Source organism: Vanellus vanellus, assembly GCF_965231255.1.
Source record: "Vanellus vanellus genome assembly, chromosome: 6".
Taxonomy (NCBI): Eukaryota; Metazoa; Chordata; class Aves; order Charadriiformes; family Charadriidae; genus Vanellus; species Vanellus vanellus.
The window spans coordinates 61,653,331-61,669,695 of record NC_138911.1 but is presented as its reverse complement, the minus strand read 5'-3'; the positions used below and the strand labels follow the sequence as shown (position 1 = coordinate 61,669,695).

Below are 16,365 nucleotides of genomic sequence, written 5' to 3'. Positions count from 1 at the left end.
TTATATTGCTGTATTCTGCCTGTTACCAAGCAGCAATACTGAAGCTGGGAAGGAAGTCCACAAGATTTCCCTTTTTCCCTTTTTTGTTTTTCCCCTCTTCTTCTTCTCTTTTCCTTCTGCTGCTGTCCAAGTTTTATGCTCATTGGTGGTGAAATGGCAAGAAACAGAAAACTCTATGGAGGAAACGCAAGAGCTACAGGTAAAACTACAGCTCTCAGAGCCAGAGGTGAACTTCCCATAGGCTACAGAGGGACAGACTTTCCTTAAGCTTCAGAAAAATCTCTTTGTCAGAAATACCAAGCTACATATGAAAACTGTGGAAGGTAACAGCCCTGAAGACCTAAAAGATTGTGTCGAGTATGTGTGTAACAGGGGAGGAGCTTAAGTCACAACATTTCAAGTTGTTTGCCATTTTCTTTTCAGTGTGCAGAGCCCTGCCTAGTGGGTTGAAGCCTCTGGATTAACAGTTTGTTTTCCTTGTTTACTTTTCACAGGCGGATGAGAAGCTGTCCTTCCGCACCCAGGGGCTGCAGACTGAGAACCAGTGCTCTGGAGCTTACAGAGAAAGGACGACTCCTTTAGAAAGTAACATAAACCTGGAGCTTTACTCATTAACTTTTGCTGGACTGATGCCACCCAGAGCAATCCCACGTTCTATTGTCCAGGGTATGTTTTAATGAGAGAAAAAAAAAAAAAACAACAACCCACCCCAAAATATCTCCACTGGTGTCTTTTATTAAGTAATGCAAAATACAGTATTAATTATGACACTGCATGCATTTTAGACAATATAAATGCAAGCCTACAGAAAATGTGACAAAGAAACCCTCAATTACTTTTGAGGTAGTATACAAGGAAAAATAGGAAAGCAGAAACACAGTGGATTAAAAGAACAAAATATTAGTATCACTTTGTGCATACATTAGTCACTCATAAATACATTTGTATGAAATAACTTAAGATACAATTCCATTCTTGTTAAAAAATATACTTCTTCAAATTCACCGTTCTTGTTTCTTTTTGTGGTTTTTTTTTTTTTTTTTCACATGACATTTTATGGTATTTTATCAGGTGGATTTATTTTTGATCACCGCCGTCATGATTTTACCCTTTTCCTCCAAGAGTTTAGGCACAGATGGCCTCATGCACAAAAAATAAATAAGAAACCTACTTGAAGGGAAAAGAATTCTGCTCAAATAGCTTAGGATAGTCTAATAAATACCATTTTGTTTATAAAAATATTTCAGGTTTATAAAAGAGGGGAGGGGACGGTCTCCCACGTGGAAAGGATGTTAAGTGAAAAGTGCTGTATAACATTTTTGAAGAGATTTTGTTTTAAACATATAGTACCAGTATGAATATATATTTTATAATAATCCTGTTTCGTAGAAGCGTATTATTCACTAGAAGTATCAAATGCTGTTTGCTTCCTTTTGTTTGTTGTCTTATTGCCGTTTTGGAAGATGCCTAGTTCAGAAGGGTTCCGTATAATTGTGCTTTTGTAAGGCTGTCCTTCCGACTCAAACCAGTACTCCCAGTCCGTTGAAACTGCTGCTGTTTGCTGTGAATACCCGAATGGCTTCCTTGCTCCATGGAAGACTGGTGGATTTCTGAAGCCTCCATTGAACTCTGGTTGAGGGACTCTGCTGAGCTGTTGGGGCTCACGTCCACGTATTCCCTTTTCAATACCGGGCTATTTTCGATGTTTTTGCTACTGCATAACTGGACGGTGATCCTTTCATTTTTTTGGTCTCTTGATTCTTTTGTTTTGTAAGCGGGCAATTTGTCCTGTTTACAGCTAGTGCTGATGTCAATATTCAGGCCACCGTCTGTTCTCAGGAAGCAAGAATCCACAAGTCTGCTTTGGCAGATATCGTCTCCCTCCGAGCAGCTATCTGCTTTGTAACTAGCATAGATGGGGCTTGTTCGGCTGTCTCCCTTCTTAATAGGGCTGCTGTAGTACTGCTCGGAAAAACTGCAGGGCGACAGCCTGCCAGTGTTCCTGTAAGAGTACGCCCCAATGTCCTCCACGCTCAGTTGCCTCCATCGCCCAGGCAAGTCTTCTTCTGAGAGGTGGGTGCTCCTGCACTCGTTCCTCATTTTCTGATTGACTAAAGCCTGCTGCGGGGCTATGGCTGAGAAATGAAAAGGTTCGTTTGCATAAGGAGGCAGAGTCCTAGTAAAAGTGGGCGAGTTCTCGTTGTCGTCAGCAAGCTCCATGTGCTGCGCAGGTTTGGACTTGGCAAACCTAGGGCTTCCCTGATGCTCGTAACCTGCAGGTGACTTTCTTTCAAACAGTTCGTCTCGGTTGCTCATGTAGATCGCTTGCTGAGAGGCTGTCAGAGTGTTGGCTTGGGCGTTCTCCTTCTCCTCGGATGTGACGCTGAAGCTGGAATAGGAGCTGGAGGTTGGCAGAGAGGTAATGTACTCTGGGAAGGCTTCGTGAGAGAAGCTGGAATGGAAACCGTCTTCTTCGACGGTGCTGTCCGTGGAGTTCTGGGACCGCAGGAACCCCACGTCTTTCACTTGTGTGTCCACACTCTGCCTCCTCTCCCTCCTCCTCTCCTCGGGGCAGTAAAGGGCGGTGTCGCTGCAGTAGATGTCCGACTTGTACTGGGGCCTTTGTCCAAGTTTTCCAGCAGAGTCCTGAAAATTGAGATCCCTCGTAGATGGGCTTGACAAGTGTGAAGACAAGCTGTTTGGATCTGGCTTTTCCAGTACTTTGGCAATGACGCAAGTGGGTATGGTATCAGCGTAAGATGTGTGGCACAAGGGGACAGAAAGGCTGCACCCGTGTTTTTCCAGATGGATGCTGACTCTTTCCTGAAAGTCAGATGGCAACTATAACATAAAGAGATGGCAAAGGGGACAGGAGAAAAAGGTGCACGTCAATACTGGTGCCTGCTTGGCCTTATACAACAGTGATAGATGAGTGCTGTTTATGACATTGCGTAGCTCACTCTATACGGTCCTTTGACTAATGTGATGGCCACAATCTTTTTGTGCGTTTCTGAAAACAAACGTAATCAAATGACTTTCATTTATTGACATTTGGAAGTCTTAATCTGCTTCCCCTCATGGAAAACAGTGTGAAATTGAAATGCTTCCTTCCAAATTAATTCAGGTTGGATAGGACTGATGTAAAGAGTGTAGTAAACAATGATCTTAAAAAGGCCGGTCGGGAATTACAGCCTACAGCAACACTTTCCAGACTGTGTGCATGAGTGCAATTCGCGGTTGGCGTCTGGGGGGGGGACGGGGGATGCAGAGGTCTCTGCTGGGGTGAGGAAAGAGGAGGGAGAAATCAGATCTATTCTGTTCTTCTTTCCCCTATCTTCAAGCTCATATTGCCTCCGACCTGGTGCCAAATTGGCTCCTGCCCTTCAGCGTGGCATTCGATAAACAATGCTGTCTGAAGAGGCGGGAAAGTTGGTTTCCCTGACACTTAAAGCAACAGTACTGGCTGCGTGACAGGAGTGTTCCTGTGCTGGGAAGAAGCAAATCAAACCGGCTACCTTGTCCCAGCACTTGGACACCGCTTTGTCACATCCACCCACCATATAAGCCTCAACGTCCTCTCCTCTTCCAGCAGCCACTACCTGACTGCTTTTCTAGTTTTTTGCTACACTGGCAGAAATAAGAGCCGAGACCCAAATTTACATTATGAGTCCTGTGACAGACTAGTCAGGATTGATCAATATGCCTGTTACGCATCAGAGATCATATATTTTGGGGGGAAGTCAGGATCAGCTCTGTGGATGGTGGTTCCACCTGCCATTCTATCATGTGGACCAGAAGAGACTGAGAGCCCGCGTTCCTTGGTGCGGCTCAAAAGCCTGGTAGGTAATGCCGACACGGGTGTCACCACGCATGCTTGCCAGTCAGGTTTTATCTGCACTGTTCGTTTCAGAGCTCCGCCAATGATCAGACAGTGATATGAGAGAGTGCTGCGTGATGGTTGTCTCTCATTATGTCTTAATGCAAATCAAAAGAACTCACGTTAGGACTAAGTTTTGAGTTTGTGACTGTGTTAGCTCCTTTGATATCCGTGTTGATTTACACCACTGAAGAATTTAGCCCCTGAAGGCTTGGCTGAACTCTGATTTACTCAGTACTTTTCTTTTACAAGTAGAAAACAAATTCCTCTTTCCCACGTAATCGGTGGTTACCCTTACAGCCCCAACAATCGCAGTCCCTTCTTGTTCCTCTACAGGAGTGGTTTGTTCTTCCCCCCTCCCCATTTTAGGCATGAGAAATGTAAGGTGCCTGCTCCTTGGAGCCATCTCACACCGTACAAGATATGGAGCTCCTCTTTTAGCTTCACTGGGAAGTTTTTAAAGTTGATTTAATCCCCAAAACTCAATGTAATCAAACTATGGCATGTTGTGAAATGGCATTCCTGTTAATGTGGAGTAGGATGAGAGATTTTTCACCTGACAGACCCTCCAGGATATTTTGGATTAATCATTATGTTGTTAATTATCTCATATGTCGTCCATTGGAAATAAAGAGTGTGACATTGCCAATCTGCTGGCAGACAGCAATAGTAGTCATAGTAAGTACAGATGCAACAAAGATTGAATAAACGGGCTGTAAAATAGAGCTGCTGTAAATCGCCACAGAAATGAGGAAAAGAAATACAGTCCATTTAACGTGAAACTGCTGTACGGGGCAGCTCTTATTTTAGTATCCTGTAACACTGCCGTTTGATCTATTTTATATACATTACTTGGATTATGAAAAATATTAAGATTATGAAAAACATTAAGAAAAAGAACATTATTTTCTGGGCATTACACTGGAAACTGGAATTACTAAAATGATATCGCTGTCACATTACTATATTGTACTACAGTTCAGGCTTCTGGATAATATGCAGTATTTTGTCAGGCAATATTTGCATTTGTAAGGAATTTATTGGCTGTGACAGCACATTCACACTTGCTAAATTAATAAATACTAGGACTTATGAGAGGAGACATTGCCTATTTAATCGTGTGTATGACAGTCTGAGAAATTGTGGGGAGATCCCACATTTGTGATAGTTTTCTGCAAAAGTGAACCACTAAGTACTTTTAAGGTCCTAATTCCTGCTAACGGGTGGGGTGGTTTCAAGTGTGAGTGATGTCATGATAACTCCTGGATATGAATTGCTAAGGGAAGTCATTTACCAGCAAAAAATAACAGGACCAGGATAAGGCTTAATTTGGAAGTTCTGTCTTAATTCCAGACAGTCATTTCCCATTTGACAGAAGGGTCTCCTCTCTCCATGTTCACCAGGGTTGCTTAGTGCTCTGAAGCGGTCTGCTGGCTTAGAAATGGTTTATACATTCCACATTCAATTTGCCATTACTCCATCACAGAATTGCACAAGAGAGACCATTTGGGGGGAGGGGGGGGGGACACACGACATTAAGTTGATGGGTTTGATGAAGGGGAGGCTGTTCTCCATGACCTTCACCGAAGCAATAGACATGAGGAAGGTGCCATTGCTTTGTGTAGGGCCTGCATCCCCAAAGCAGTCTTCTTCACTAAGGTAATATTTGCCTCCCCTTTAAGGAGTCCGCTTCTCAGGCCTCGTTTCCTTGCAAGCGAGGATTATTAATTAAAGTTTACACCTTGGAAATCAATCTTGCAGTGCTCTGGTTGCTTTAGAAAAAGATATTTGTTCTGTCAGTCCATTTTAAAATTCAGGTTTAGAAATTAGCTGGACTGGAAAATGGCTTCAGGAGGAAAATTGATTGTATGAGAATCTCTGATGCCTGTCATTTCCATGCTCTCACCCCCCCCCCCCCCCGCTCCTCCCCCCAGCGTTTTGCAGTAGAGAGTTCTCAGCTCTTTGGTTTTGCTAAAACCTTTATTTTTCATGTGATCAGCGCTAGGCCCATTCCGCCCGATAGCAGAGGTTTTGGGAAAGAGAGTCCATCCGAATTCCATCACTAGCTGTGATTTTGTCAGCGCCTCCCTCAGCTGCAGAGGATACCAGCAGGTGCACAAGCCCTCCTCTTGCTTAAAAAGGTGGTGATGGGGGGAGACGTGGAAACCTTACGGGCAAACGAGTTCTGGAATTGATACATGTAAAATAACCCGCTTTCCATAAAATATTTATTTCCTTGAATATTTACCGAGTTCGGTCACATTACCTCCGAAAGCTTATGTGCCCTGTCGTAATTCTTGCTGCACTGGAGCAACTGAGCAGCTAAATTGCAGTCCTTCCTATAGAGCTCCTAGAAAAAACAGAAAATAGCTTGTTTTTTAAAGTTTGCAAATAGCTTGTGGCTTTCAGCTTTTCTCCCACGCCTGAGCAATCTTTTAAAAATTGACTTTGGGAAAATTTGGAGCATACTTCAACTTTTAAATACGTTAAGATTCCGTGTTTCTTGCACGGTGCCGAGATGTTTGCCCTTTTGCTCCGTGAGGGCTGATAAAATTACTAAAAGGAAAATTTTGAGAACTGTTACAACAGAAGAGTAATCTGCATTTCAAAAGATGCATACTTACTGTTAGGAACTGGACTTTATACTGTTAATATGTATGACGCTACGAAGGCTAAAATAAACATGATCTTTTAAGCAAAAAGAAAATTAAAGAACAGACAATTTTTACTATTATCCAGATCAGCACTAAGATACTGCTTTAGAAAACGCTTAAATAATCTTATGAGACTGTGGGAGAAATTCACTGCGGAAATATACATTGTATTGTTTTTTAAAAAGGTGGCCTTTGTTTCTTTATGAAACTTTCTTGCTGGTTTCTGTCTCCTTTCATATCTTGCAGAATGCAGCTATACAAATATATTAAATCTCACCGCAAATACATGATGCTGCAGAACAGGATATTTTTACTGGGTAAGAAATTACCATGAGAACGCCACACAGGGAAACAGAGAATTTAACCAAACCACTTATACTATTTTTGTTTTGAACGGCTCCCACAGCCTATTTAATGGGAAAATTCAGTACACAGATTTGCCCTTCATCTAAATTTAATTTAGCCCACATGACTGTAACTCTATCCTTTAACCAGTCTCTTTGGGTCCTTGGAGGTAAGAGTTGTATGTTGCTTCTCCTGATCTAGTTGCCATTAAAACCAAAGTTGGCTTCAGAAATTTTCTTTCTAGATGTGCATAGATGAGATGACAGACAAAGTAAAGGTACTATGGATGCCAGGCTGTGATAATCTGTAAAAATTAGAAAATGTTGATAGAGAAAAGGTGTTAAATACTGAAATGTTATAATTTTATTGCATGACGATTTTTACTGTTCTACTTGTTTTTTTAAAAACTGATACAGACATTTTCTGTGAAAAGGAAAGGTAGAAATTCCCTGCTTTGGAATACCATTTTAAAGGTATCCTTTAATAACAGGTGTAACAGATGTTCCTGGGAGTCTGTGAGGCACGGGGTTAGTAAATGTATTCTTCCTATGATCGTTAGTTTGTTATATCTACGTATTCAGGGGCCTTTAGATGCTCTTGGTTGGTAAGTTTTTTATACATGCCACTTCTGCCTTAAATTTTATATCAGTACAAACTATTTTTACTCCTGAAAACAGATGCAAACAGTAGGAATCTAAGAATTCAATTTAAGAGCAAAATCTGCTGCGTGTGATTCTGACCTGTTACATGCACAGTAAACACGTAATATGTTGCTGCACAATGTACAGTGCAAACCAGTACGCCAAGTCCCGTATGGCATTACTAGGAGGCACAGAAAAATGAAATCACTCCAAAATCTAGTCCTTTCTTCAGAAGCTGTGAGGCTCTGTTTCTGTGAAGCGGTTGTCATGGAGAGCACAAAAAGCATTTCTGACACTTTATTTTTAGCAGCTTCGAAAATTACTACCGAAAAATTACATGCAAGTTGAATGTGCCACGTGTGCTTTGTCCTCAACATGCTGGGACATGCCGCGCGGCTGGAGGGACTTACTGTCCTTTTAATGTTTCTCCGAATGGAAACTGGTAACTAGAACAGTAATCAGCCATTAATGCCAAAAGTGTTTTCCATAGTCTAAAACATGTTTTTCCATCAAAAGCATAATTTTATATATCTGTCAGAAGAATAAGGGGAAATATAATCAAAGGAAGAAACGTTGGCAAGACAAAAACATGTTCTCCCCATGTAGGTTTCTTCAGTTTAACACTGCCTCTACTTATTAGGTATAACATTAATGGTTTGCTTCACAGTTCCTTACTTTAAAATTTGGAAATTAAACTTTACTTTCATTAGTGATGCTACATAACTAAGGGCAGGATTTTGTCTGTGAGTTGACCTCAAGTATGAAGAAGTGTTGCTGTTCTTTGGGGCTTCTGGATTATACTCTAATGTTCAGAGGAGTTCAAAATAATTCTTGGAAGAAGAGTACTCGTTACTCCAGACAAGGCTAAGCCACCTTTTAAAAACTATGAATATTGAAAACACTTCTTCAAATGTAGGCTTAAACCTGACTTCGTGAAGTAGTGTAAATGCATGAATACTTCCTGGGAGAGTTTTACAATTCCCTCCCCTCTATTTTAAAACTGAAATAACTCTACTGATTTCAGCTGAGTTAGTCATTTTCAATAAAAGCAAAGGGTCAAATTGTGAACTCTTTGTTTCCGTTGGAAAGCTACTAATCGCATAGGAACGACCGACATCAACAGGCATGTCAATGGGATCAAATGCTCCCTACTATGATTAAGAGTTCGTATGAAATATGGGAAGGTTGGATGCAAGATGCTGAAAAATAAGTGCTAAGAGAAACATGTCTTCTGTAGATGAATTTTTTATTAAGTGTCTGAGGAATGGCACAATAATGCACTAAATGCCTGCAATCTCCCGTTCTCTGCTGTCTTTTTAGGTTTGTCTCTGGAAGGTTCTCATGAGCTTGGTTGCCAGCTGCAGTACACATGCCGGTTTTCAGCAGTGTTAAATGAGATGCAGGGCGACAATTGCCAGAGATATTCCATGTTTTGTGCCACACAGACAGGTAAATTGTTACACATGAACCACAGCTGGGGAAAACCTGGGTCCCGCTTCCTGCAGTGGTCTGACCACTAGGTTGGGTCAATCCTATCTTCTGCTAGCAGACCTCCCTTGTGCTGGGCACCCCATTTCAGTGAGCAAAGACTGAAGGACCAGAGGGACTGCAGGAAACGTAGTGCTCTACACTGTGCCTAAAATCCTTAGGATGAATCGTCCACTCATATATGTGTTCACGTAATAGCTCTGAGCATGCGCTTCCACCAGTTTGCTGTACTAGACTGAAACCCACGGCAAAATCAATGCGGGAATATTTCCATTTCTCAGATTTCTTTTTTTATCAATTTTTAGGTTAGACATAAGGAGAAAAATATCAATGAAAAGTCTCACCCCAACCCCATAGCTTAAGGAGAGCTGAATTTACAGAATGTTGGGAACATCACACACGAATTTTAATGGTCGAGGTGACAAGTTACATTTTACATAAACAGCAAGAAATTATTCTATAATTCCGTGGGAAGTACATGGCATAATTTGTTTCTGAATATAATCTCAAGATGTATTCAAAATTAAATACTTACATTGTCTTCTGACAACTTATCTATTGTCACCTTGGCCTCTATTAAGTGATTATTGAGTGCAATAATTTCATGGCTCAAAGCCCGTTTTTCCTCTTCATAATGTTGACCCTGTGTAGAAAATGGAGTAGTCAGTATCTTTGCTACTGTCAGAATATTTCAAAAAAAAGGCCCAAAGGTTGATGTTATTCTCAAATCCAGGGAAAAGCACAACAGACCAATAATTTTTTTTTTCTTTTTTTTTTTTTTTTTTTGCTATTTTCACGCAGCAGATGAGGCAATGCACTTTGGAAGTACGGAGGTCAAATCGAGCTCAGAATTTGGAACCTTCACAAAAGGCTGTCGCTAGCCTGTGCAAGAGCATTCCACTGAGCACCAGCTATTCCTTCTCGGGCACAAGGCAGGGCTTCTAACCTGGACGGGGCTTGGGCTGCTCTTGGCTTTCGCTACGGGAACGTTTCACTGGCGCCATTAGGTCCCATTCTCATCGGGGAGGAAGAACAATATTTAAAAAGGAAAGTAGCTGTGTTTGAGCCAATTTCTTTTTAGCTGTTGACCGTGCTGGCTGCTTTAAAAGCCCTAAACGAGGTTGTTCCTTTCTGAAGATGAATGTTTGCCTGATTGCAGGGTTAACACTCATTAGCAGAATGTGACCCACTGTGGGATAACAGAAAAATAGTCTGATTCAACTTCTTGCTGCCCACTAATTTAATCTTGTTACCAGTAGGCTGTAACTCTTTATTATAAATGCAAAGAAATCAGCGGGAAAAGTAAAGTGCCGCTGGCCTTTCCCATACTGTGTCCCATTTTCATATTGCAGTGTTTGTTGCACCACTTCATATATCAAAAATTATTTTGTAACAGTCTTTTATAACTCTGCCTCCAGCCTTACGTTAGTATTAAAAAGTATGGTAGCTTCCGAATGCTTTGGCTGAGATCAAGGCATCTTCCTTGCGCTCAGAGCTGTACAAGACCATGATAACAAGAAAGTTTGCCAATTATCTGGAGGGATCTTTTAGAAAGCAGCATTGCGATAAGGACAGAAAGTAGGGTAAACTTTCATGTACACCCCTTTTGTTTTGCGAACTCAATCCAGCGACAAATTCACAATCTCACTTCCCATTCTAAAATTGTTAGAGTAATTTGTGAAGGACTTTCTCCGGCAGGTTGATCGTATTAGCTACTGAAATTTCCCAAATGCCATATTACCAGGGTCACACAAAAATCTTCCATCAACACACAGCCGCCATTGTCAGTTAATTGACAGCAATGGGAGTTATGTGTTTCGAAGTCCGAATGAATATCAAGGTTAATTACCCAGCTGCGAAGCACCAGGCTATATTAAAGAAGGGTGATTAAATTGGAAGCCGCAACTCTCATCCTACGTCGCTATTTAAAGAAAAACACCTTCTCAAATGGTCTCAGCAAACCCACGGCTTGCTGTAAACTGCGCAGTTATGACTGAAGTCTCTTTGTGAAGATGTGGACTGGCCTGTTTTAATGTCGGCTTTTCTACGGACCATCCGTTCCCCGCTCTTGCAAGACTTCCGTCCCGACAGCCCAGCTGTGCCGGGAGGCTGGCTCAGGCTTGGCACCTCTCCTCTTTTCGTTCCCGTTGATCGGGTGCTCCCACGAGCTGCCTGGGGACTATGTCATGGAAAGCCAAAGCGTAGCTTTGAGAGCTTGCGAGAGCTCCGACCTCACTGATTTTAACAAGACACAGGATCTTAGGGGCTGCGTTTTTTAATTAGACGGATCGATATGGTTTTGTATGAGGCCCTTAACTCGCATTGATTTTATTGTGAACTAAACAGCTAGGCACTTTGTAAACCTCCTGGACATCTGGGCACCTCTGGAAATCTGTCTCCTTAGAGCGTATGACTGGAGATTGCATTTTCAAAGGTATTCAACTGCATAATGAAGTGTTATATTGGCATCTGCAGCGAGCTGAGTACCTGGGAAAAATGTGTCCCCTCAAATTTCCAAGTGATTTCATGCTTTTGAAGGATCCAGGCCCACTGAGTACAGATTTAATCTTCCAAATAACCATTTGTATTGAAGATTTTATTCATCCTTGTATGACAAGTTATCGTCAATGCCAGGGCAGCTGATTTGTAGGATCCCCTTTTGCTCTAAGTCTCTTTGATTTCAATGAGTGTTGCTCTTGCCTAACCAAATTGAACTTGACTCAATATATTTTACAGTTCAGGAAAGATCACCTGATCAAGGATTTATAGTCTTCAGCACAGAGAGGTACTCATAAAAGGGCAGCAGATTCAAGCTTTGGAAGCAGTATTTTCCATTGCATTGAGCAATGCTGAATCTGACTGAGTTATGGTTTCATTTTATTTCAATTATGATAACTTTTGGGCTGATGTTTTCCAGACTTTGCATCTGACCAAGTGTGGCTTTAGAAAATCTTTTCTATTATTTGTTGAACTGTAAAATTTGCCTCAGTCCAAATTTATACTATACAGGTCAACACATAGACACCAAAGTCGTAAACATCTCAGCAGCGCTGTGCAAAGGGAGTGAGAAAGAAAGTCCAGTCCTATTCTTCTCCACCAGTATATTTTGGCATATTTATCTGGAAATCAGTGTTGTTGAGATGAGCAAAGGGTCTGTCCCACTGTGGCAAAATGAGGTAGCCTAAGGGTGGAAGTGACCCTGAAAGGCTTCGGCATATTGACCACATACTGTGTGTCCATCTTTAAAAGTTCAGGGCTTCAGCCAGATGTTATTGTGGTCCAGTGGTGGCAATAAGAGGACAGAGGCTTAATCCTGACATCATCTTGGGGAAAATGGTGCAACTGGAGGAGATGGCATGGTAGTACTGGATCACTACATTAAAAGGATGGCTGATTACTGGGGACTGCATCTTTGAGCGCTCCAGTTGCAGTCAGACAATCATATTTTCAGCATCAGGTACAGATTTCAGAGAGAGATGAAAGGAGGACAGGAATCATAACATCAGTGCTATGATTGCGAGTTTCAAGCAGAAATGCTTATTTTACTTATAACTACTTTTGGCAGATCCCTCTATGGCTGGTAGTTTTTAGATGCTCGGTCCTCCTGCTCTTGAATGAGGCTGGTGACCTCTCCGCTCTCCTTTTGGCAATGCTTTCTGCTCTGCAGGTGCTAACAACGTGTCTCTCAAAACTCAATAACAGCTTAAGTTAATGGTGTTATTGATATGCCAATAGCTTACAGCTGGACTGAGGGCTCCTGAAGTCCACTCCAAAATGTCATCGCTATAGACTGCAATGGGCCGAGCGATGGTGGATCTTTGTTCCGAAATCTTTGTTGAGTCAGCTCAGTGCATCTTGCCCCTGCCTCCTCCCCCGGCACGGAGCCAGCATAAAGGAATGCAGCTCCGTACTGTCTGACTGAGTCGAGAGAACTGCAATCATGTGCCCACGTCTCAGTCAGATCAAATTTGTACTGCGGGGTGACTCCAGCAGCGCACAGCACTGATACTAATGTTGAGGGAACCAAGTGCTTGGAGCCCTTGCTCCTAGCTTGGATTCAGCGTGAGCCTTACTGCTCTCTTCCCAGATCTCTTGAAGGAATTTGGTATCTGCTCTTCACAATGGCATCAAATGATATACCAAAAGACATCGTCTCTGTCTGGAACCTTGTTTTTCTTATAATTTGTATCTATCATAGTGACAATATCTCTCATATCTTCACAGATCTATAAAAATATAAGATGTGATTTTCAAAAGTGTTTGGTATCATCTAGTCCCTGCACCTGTTATCCATGGTATAATGGGATGAAAAGAGTTTTGGTAGGTTGTTACATCATGAAATAGTTAATAAATCAGTGTTTTTTGGAAGGTAAAAAAAGCTGGATGAAAAGATCTGCTTTTCTCGTGTATTAGCGGATCCACAAAGGTTCCTACTCTAGTCCGTCAGCAGAAATGGAGCAGCCTAAAAGTTGGCTGTCTCTCTGCTAATGTTTCAGTCTCCCTTCAATGCTTCCCCACAGCTGGAGAGTGTCCTACCATAAAGCAGTGTCGGCCTATTAGTCAAGGCTCGGCTGCTTACTGTCGTCTCCGCTGTCCTGCGGGAGCTTGGAGTTGTGTACAGACCTTTCAAAATCAGTCTCAATTTTGCAAATGAGCAGTGCAGGTCTGTGGAAATGTCAGCCTTTGCAAACATGGCAAAGGAAGTCTGTTCTTGATGTCGCTGTAAGGGACATTTCAAAGCATAGCATTGTAAATGTTACCGTGAGAATAATATAATGGTAGTAGTGACCACCAAGGCAGGCCAGCAGCTTGCTTTTGGAAATACCTCTTAATAAGCAATGCCTGAATGACAGACAGAAAAAGAGCAAGACTTATTCTGTTACAAATATCACCAAAATGGCACTGGTATCCCATCCTGAATGCCTGGACAGAGGTTTGCTGCAATGTTTTTTTTTGATGTGGAATACAGGCAGAACTTTGTTCACGTTTTTTCTTTACTACTGTGCTTGCCCAGGAGGAAGACAGCACTTCCACAGGAGAAATTCCCCACCGGCCCACTCACACTGTTAGCTCAGTGCTTTTCCCACAGAGCATCAGTCATGAGCTTTTCATTGCAAATCATAGAATCATAGAATCAGTGAGGTTGGAAGGGACCTTTAAGATCATCAAGTCCAACCATTAACCTACCCTGATAAAAACACCACCACTCCTAAACCATGTCCCTAAGCACCTCATCTACCCTTTTCTTAAACACCTCCAGGGATGGTGAATCCACCACCTCTCTGGGCAGCTTATTCCAATGTTTAATAACCCTTTCAGTGAAAAAATGCTTCCTAACATCTAATCTAAACCTGCCCTGACATAACTTGAACCCATTTCCTCTTGTCCTATCACTTGTCGCCAGGGAGAAGAGGTCAGCTCCCATCTCTCTAAAACCTCCTTTCAGGTAGTTGTAGAGGGTGATAAGGTCTCCCCTCAGCCTCCTCTTCTCCAGGCTAAACAACCCCAGATCCCTCAGTCGTTCCTCATAAGGTTTGTCCTCCAGACCCTTCACCAGCTTTGTAGCCCTTCTCTGGACACGCTCCAACACCTCAATGTCCTTCTTGTAGTGAGGGGCCCAAAACTGAACACAGTACTCGAGGTGAGGCCTCACCAGTGCCGAGTACAGGGGGATGATTACTTCCCTAGTCCGGCTCACCACACTATTCCTGATGCAGGCCAGGATGGTGTTGGCCTTCTTGGCTGCCTGGGCACACTGCTGGCTCATGCTCAGCCGGTTGTCCACCAACACCCCCAGGTCCTTTTCTGCCAGGCAGCTTTCGAGCCACTCCGCCCCCAGTCTGTAGCGCTGCATGGGGTTGTTGTGACCCAAGTGCAGGACCCGACACTTGGCCTTGTTGAACCTCATACCATTGGCCTCAGCCCATCTGTCCAGCCTGTCCAGATCCCTCTGCAGAGCCAATCTACCCTCAAGCAGATCAACACGCCCCCCCAGTTTAGTGTCGTCTGCTACAGGTGCTCTAAGGTATCTGCTAAGCAACAGGTGCTCTAAGGTATCTGCTAAGCAACTGCAATGTATTTATGGTTGTACTGTAGATTGTAGCTGGTGAGCAAGGACTTGTGAGGGGTATACTCTAAAAACATGAACTGTATATTTTAAGGCGGTACTTTATAATCCCATTGAAATTATCCTCTGAAGGATAAAACAGAGCAATTGCAGGTGACACCAAACTGTGAGGAGTGGCTGATACAGCAGAGGGTTGTGCTGCCATCCAGAGGGACGTCAACAGGCTGGGGAAATGTGCTGACAGGGACCTCATGAAGTTCAACAAGGGGAAGTGTAAAGTCTTGCATCTGGGAAAGACCAGTCCCATGCACCAATATATGCTGGGGAACACCCAGCTGGAAAGCAGCTTTGCAGAAAAGGACCCGGGGGTGCTGGTGGACACCAAGTTGAACACGAGCCAACAGTGTGCTTTTGCTACAAAGAAAGCTAAAGGAAACCCGGGCTGCATTAGAAGTGTTGCTGGCAAGTCAAGGGAGGCGATCTACTCAGCACTGGTAAGGCCACATCTGGACACGTTTGTGTCCAGTTCAGGCTTGTCAGTACAAGACAGCTATGAATATACTGGAGAGAGAGTCCAAGAAATGGCTAGGAAGATGATTAAGGGATTGGAGCATCTCTCTTACGAGGAAAGGCTGAGAGAGCTGGGGCTGTTTATCCTGGAGAAGACAAGGCTCAGGCGGGAGCTCATCAATGTGTATAAATATGTGAAGGGAGGGTGCAAAGAAGATGGAGCCAGGCTCTTTTCAGTGGTGCCCAGGTTCAGGACGAGAGGCAATGGGCACAAACTGAATCATAAGCAGTGCCATCTGAACATCAGGAAACTCTTTTAACTGTGAGGGTAACTGAGCAATGGAAAAGGTTGCCCCGAGATGTTGCGGATTTTCCACCCTTGGAGATATTTAAAAGGTGTCTGGATGTGGCCCTGGGAAACCTGCTCTGGGTGCTTGAGCAGGGGGGTTGGACCAGATGACCTCCAGAAGACCCTTCAAACCTCAATCATTCTGTGATTTCTCTAACAAGTTATGGCTACCATACCTCACTTGACTGCTGTGTTAACTGGTATGCAGCGTTTGGAGTTGTTATGTTATACGGTATTTTAAAATCCTGTTATTAGCAAATACTGACATCTGCCATAGACGCAAATGTTGCTATTGTTGTGCAAAGATGATTTTATATATAATTAATACATCTATAGGTCCTAATAAAATAGGGACCAAATATGCATCGAACGTGGTATAAGTTCTCTCTGGTATTCTATCAAGACTTCAAACAGAGCTCAGGTTACACTTGGTG

At 42.8% G+C, this 16,365-nt stretch overlaps 1 protein-coding gene across 3 annotated transcripts in view; it reads right to left on the bottom strand.

Annotated features, from left to right (window-relative positions):
* Nucleotides 1–1,467: 1,467 nt before the first annotated feature.
* BEGAIN (brain enriched guanylate kinase associated) overlaps nt 1,468–16,365 on the bottom strand; it is a gene marked incomplete at both ends in the record, with an annotated part of 165,288 nt that continues 150,390 nt past the window's right edge. For all 3 annotated transcript variants that reach the window (XM_082484763.1, XM_082484764.1, XM_082484762.1), the window contains 3 exons: nt 1,468–2,841; nt 6,144–6,227; nt 9,541–9,648. In XM_082484763.1, coding sequence (XP_082340889.1) covers nt 1,468–2,841; nt 6,144–6,227; nt 9,541–9,648 — 1,566 coding nt within the window. The remainder of the gene's footprint in view (nt 2,842–6,143; nt 6,228–9,540; nt 9,649–16,365) is intronic.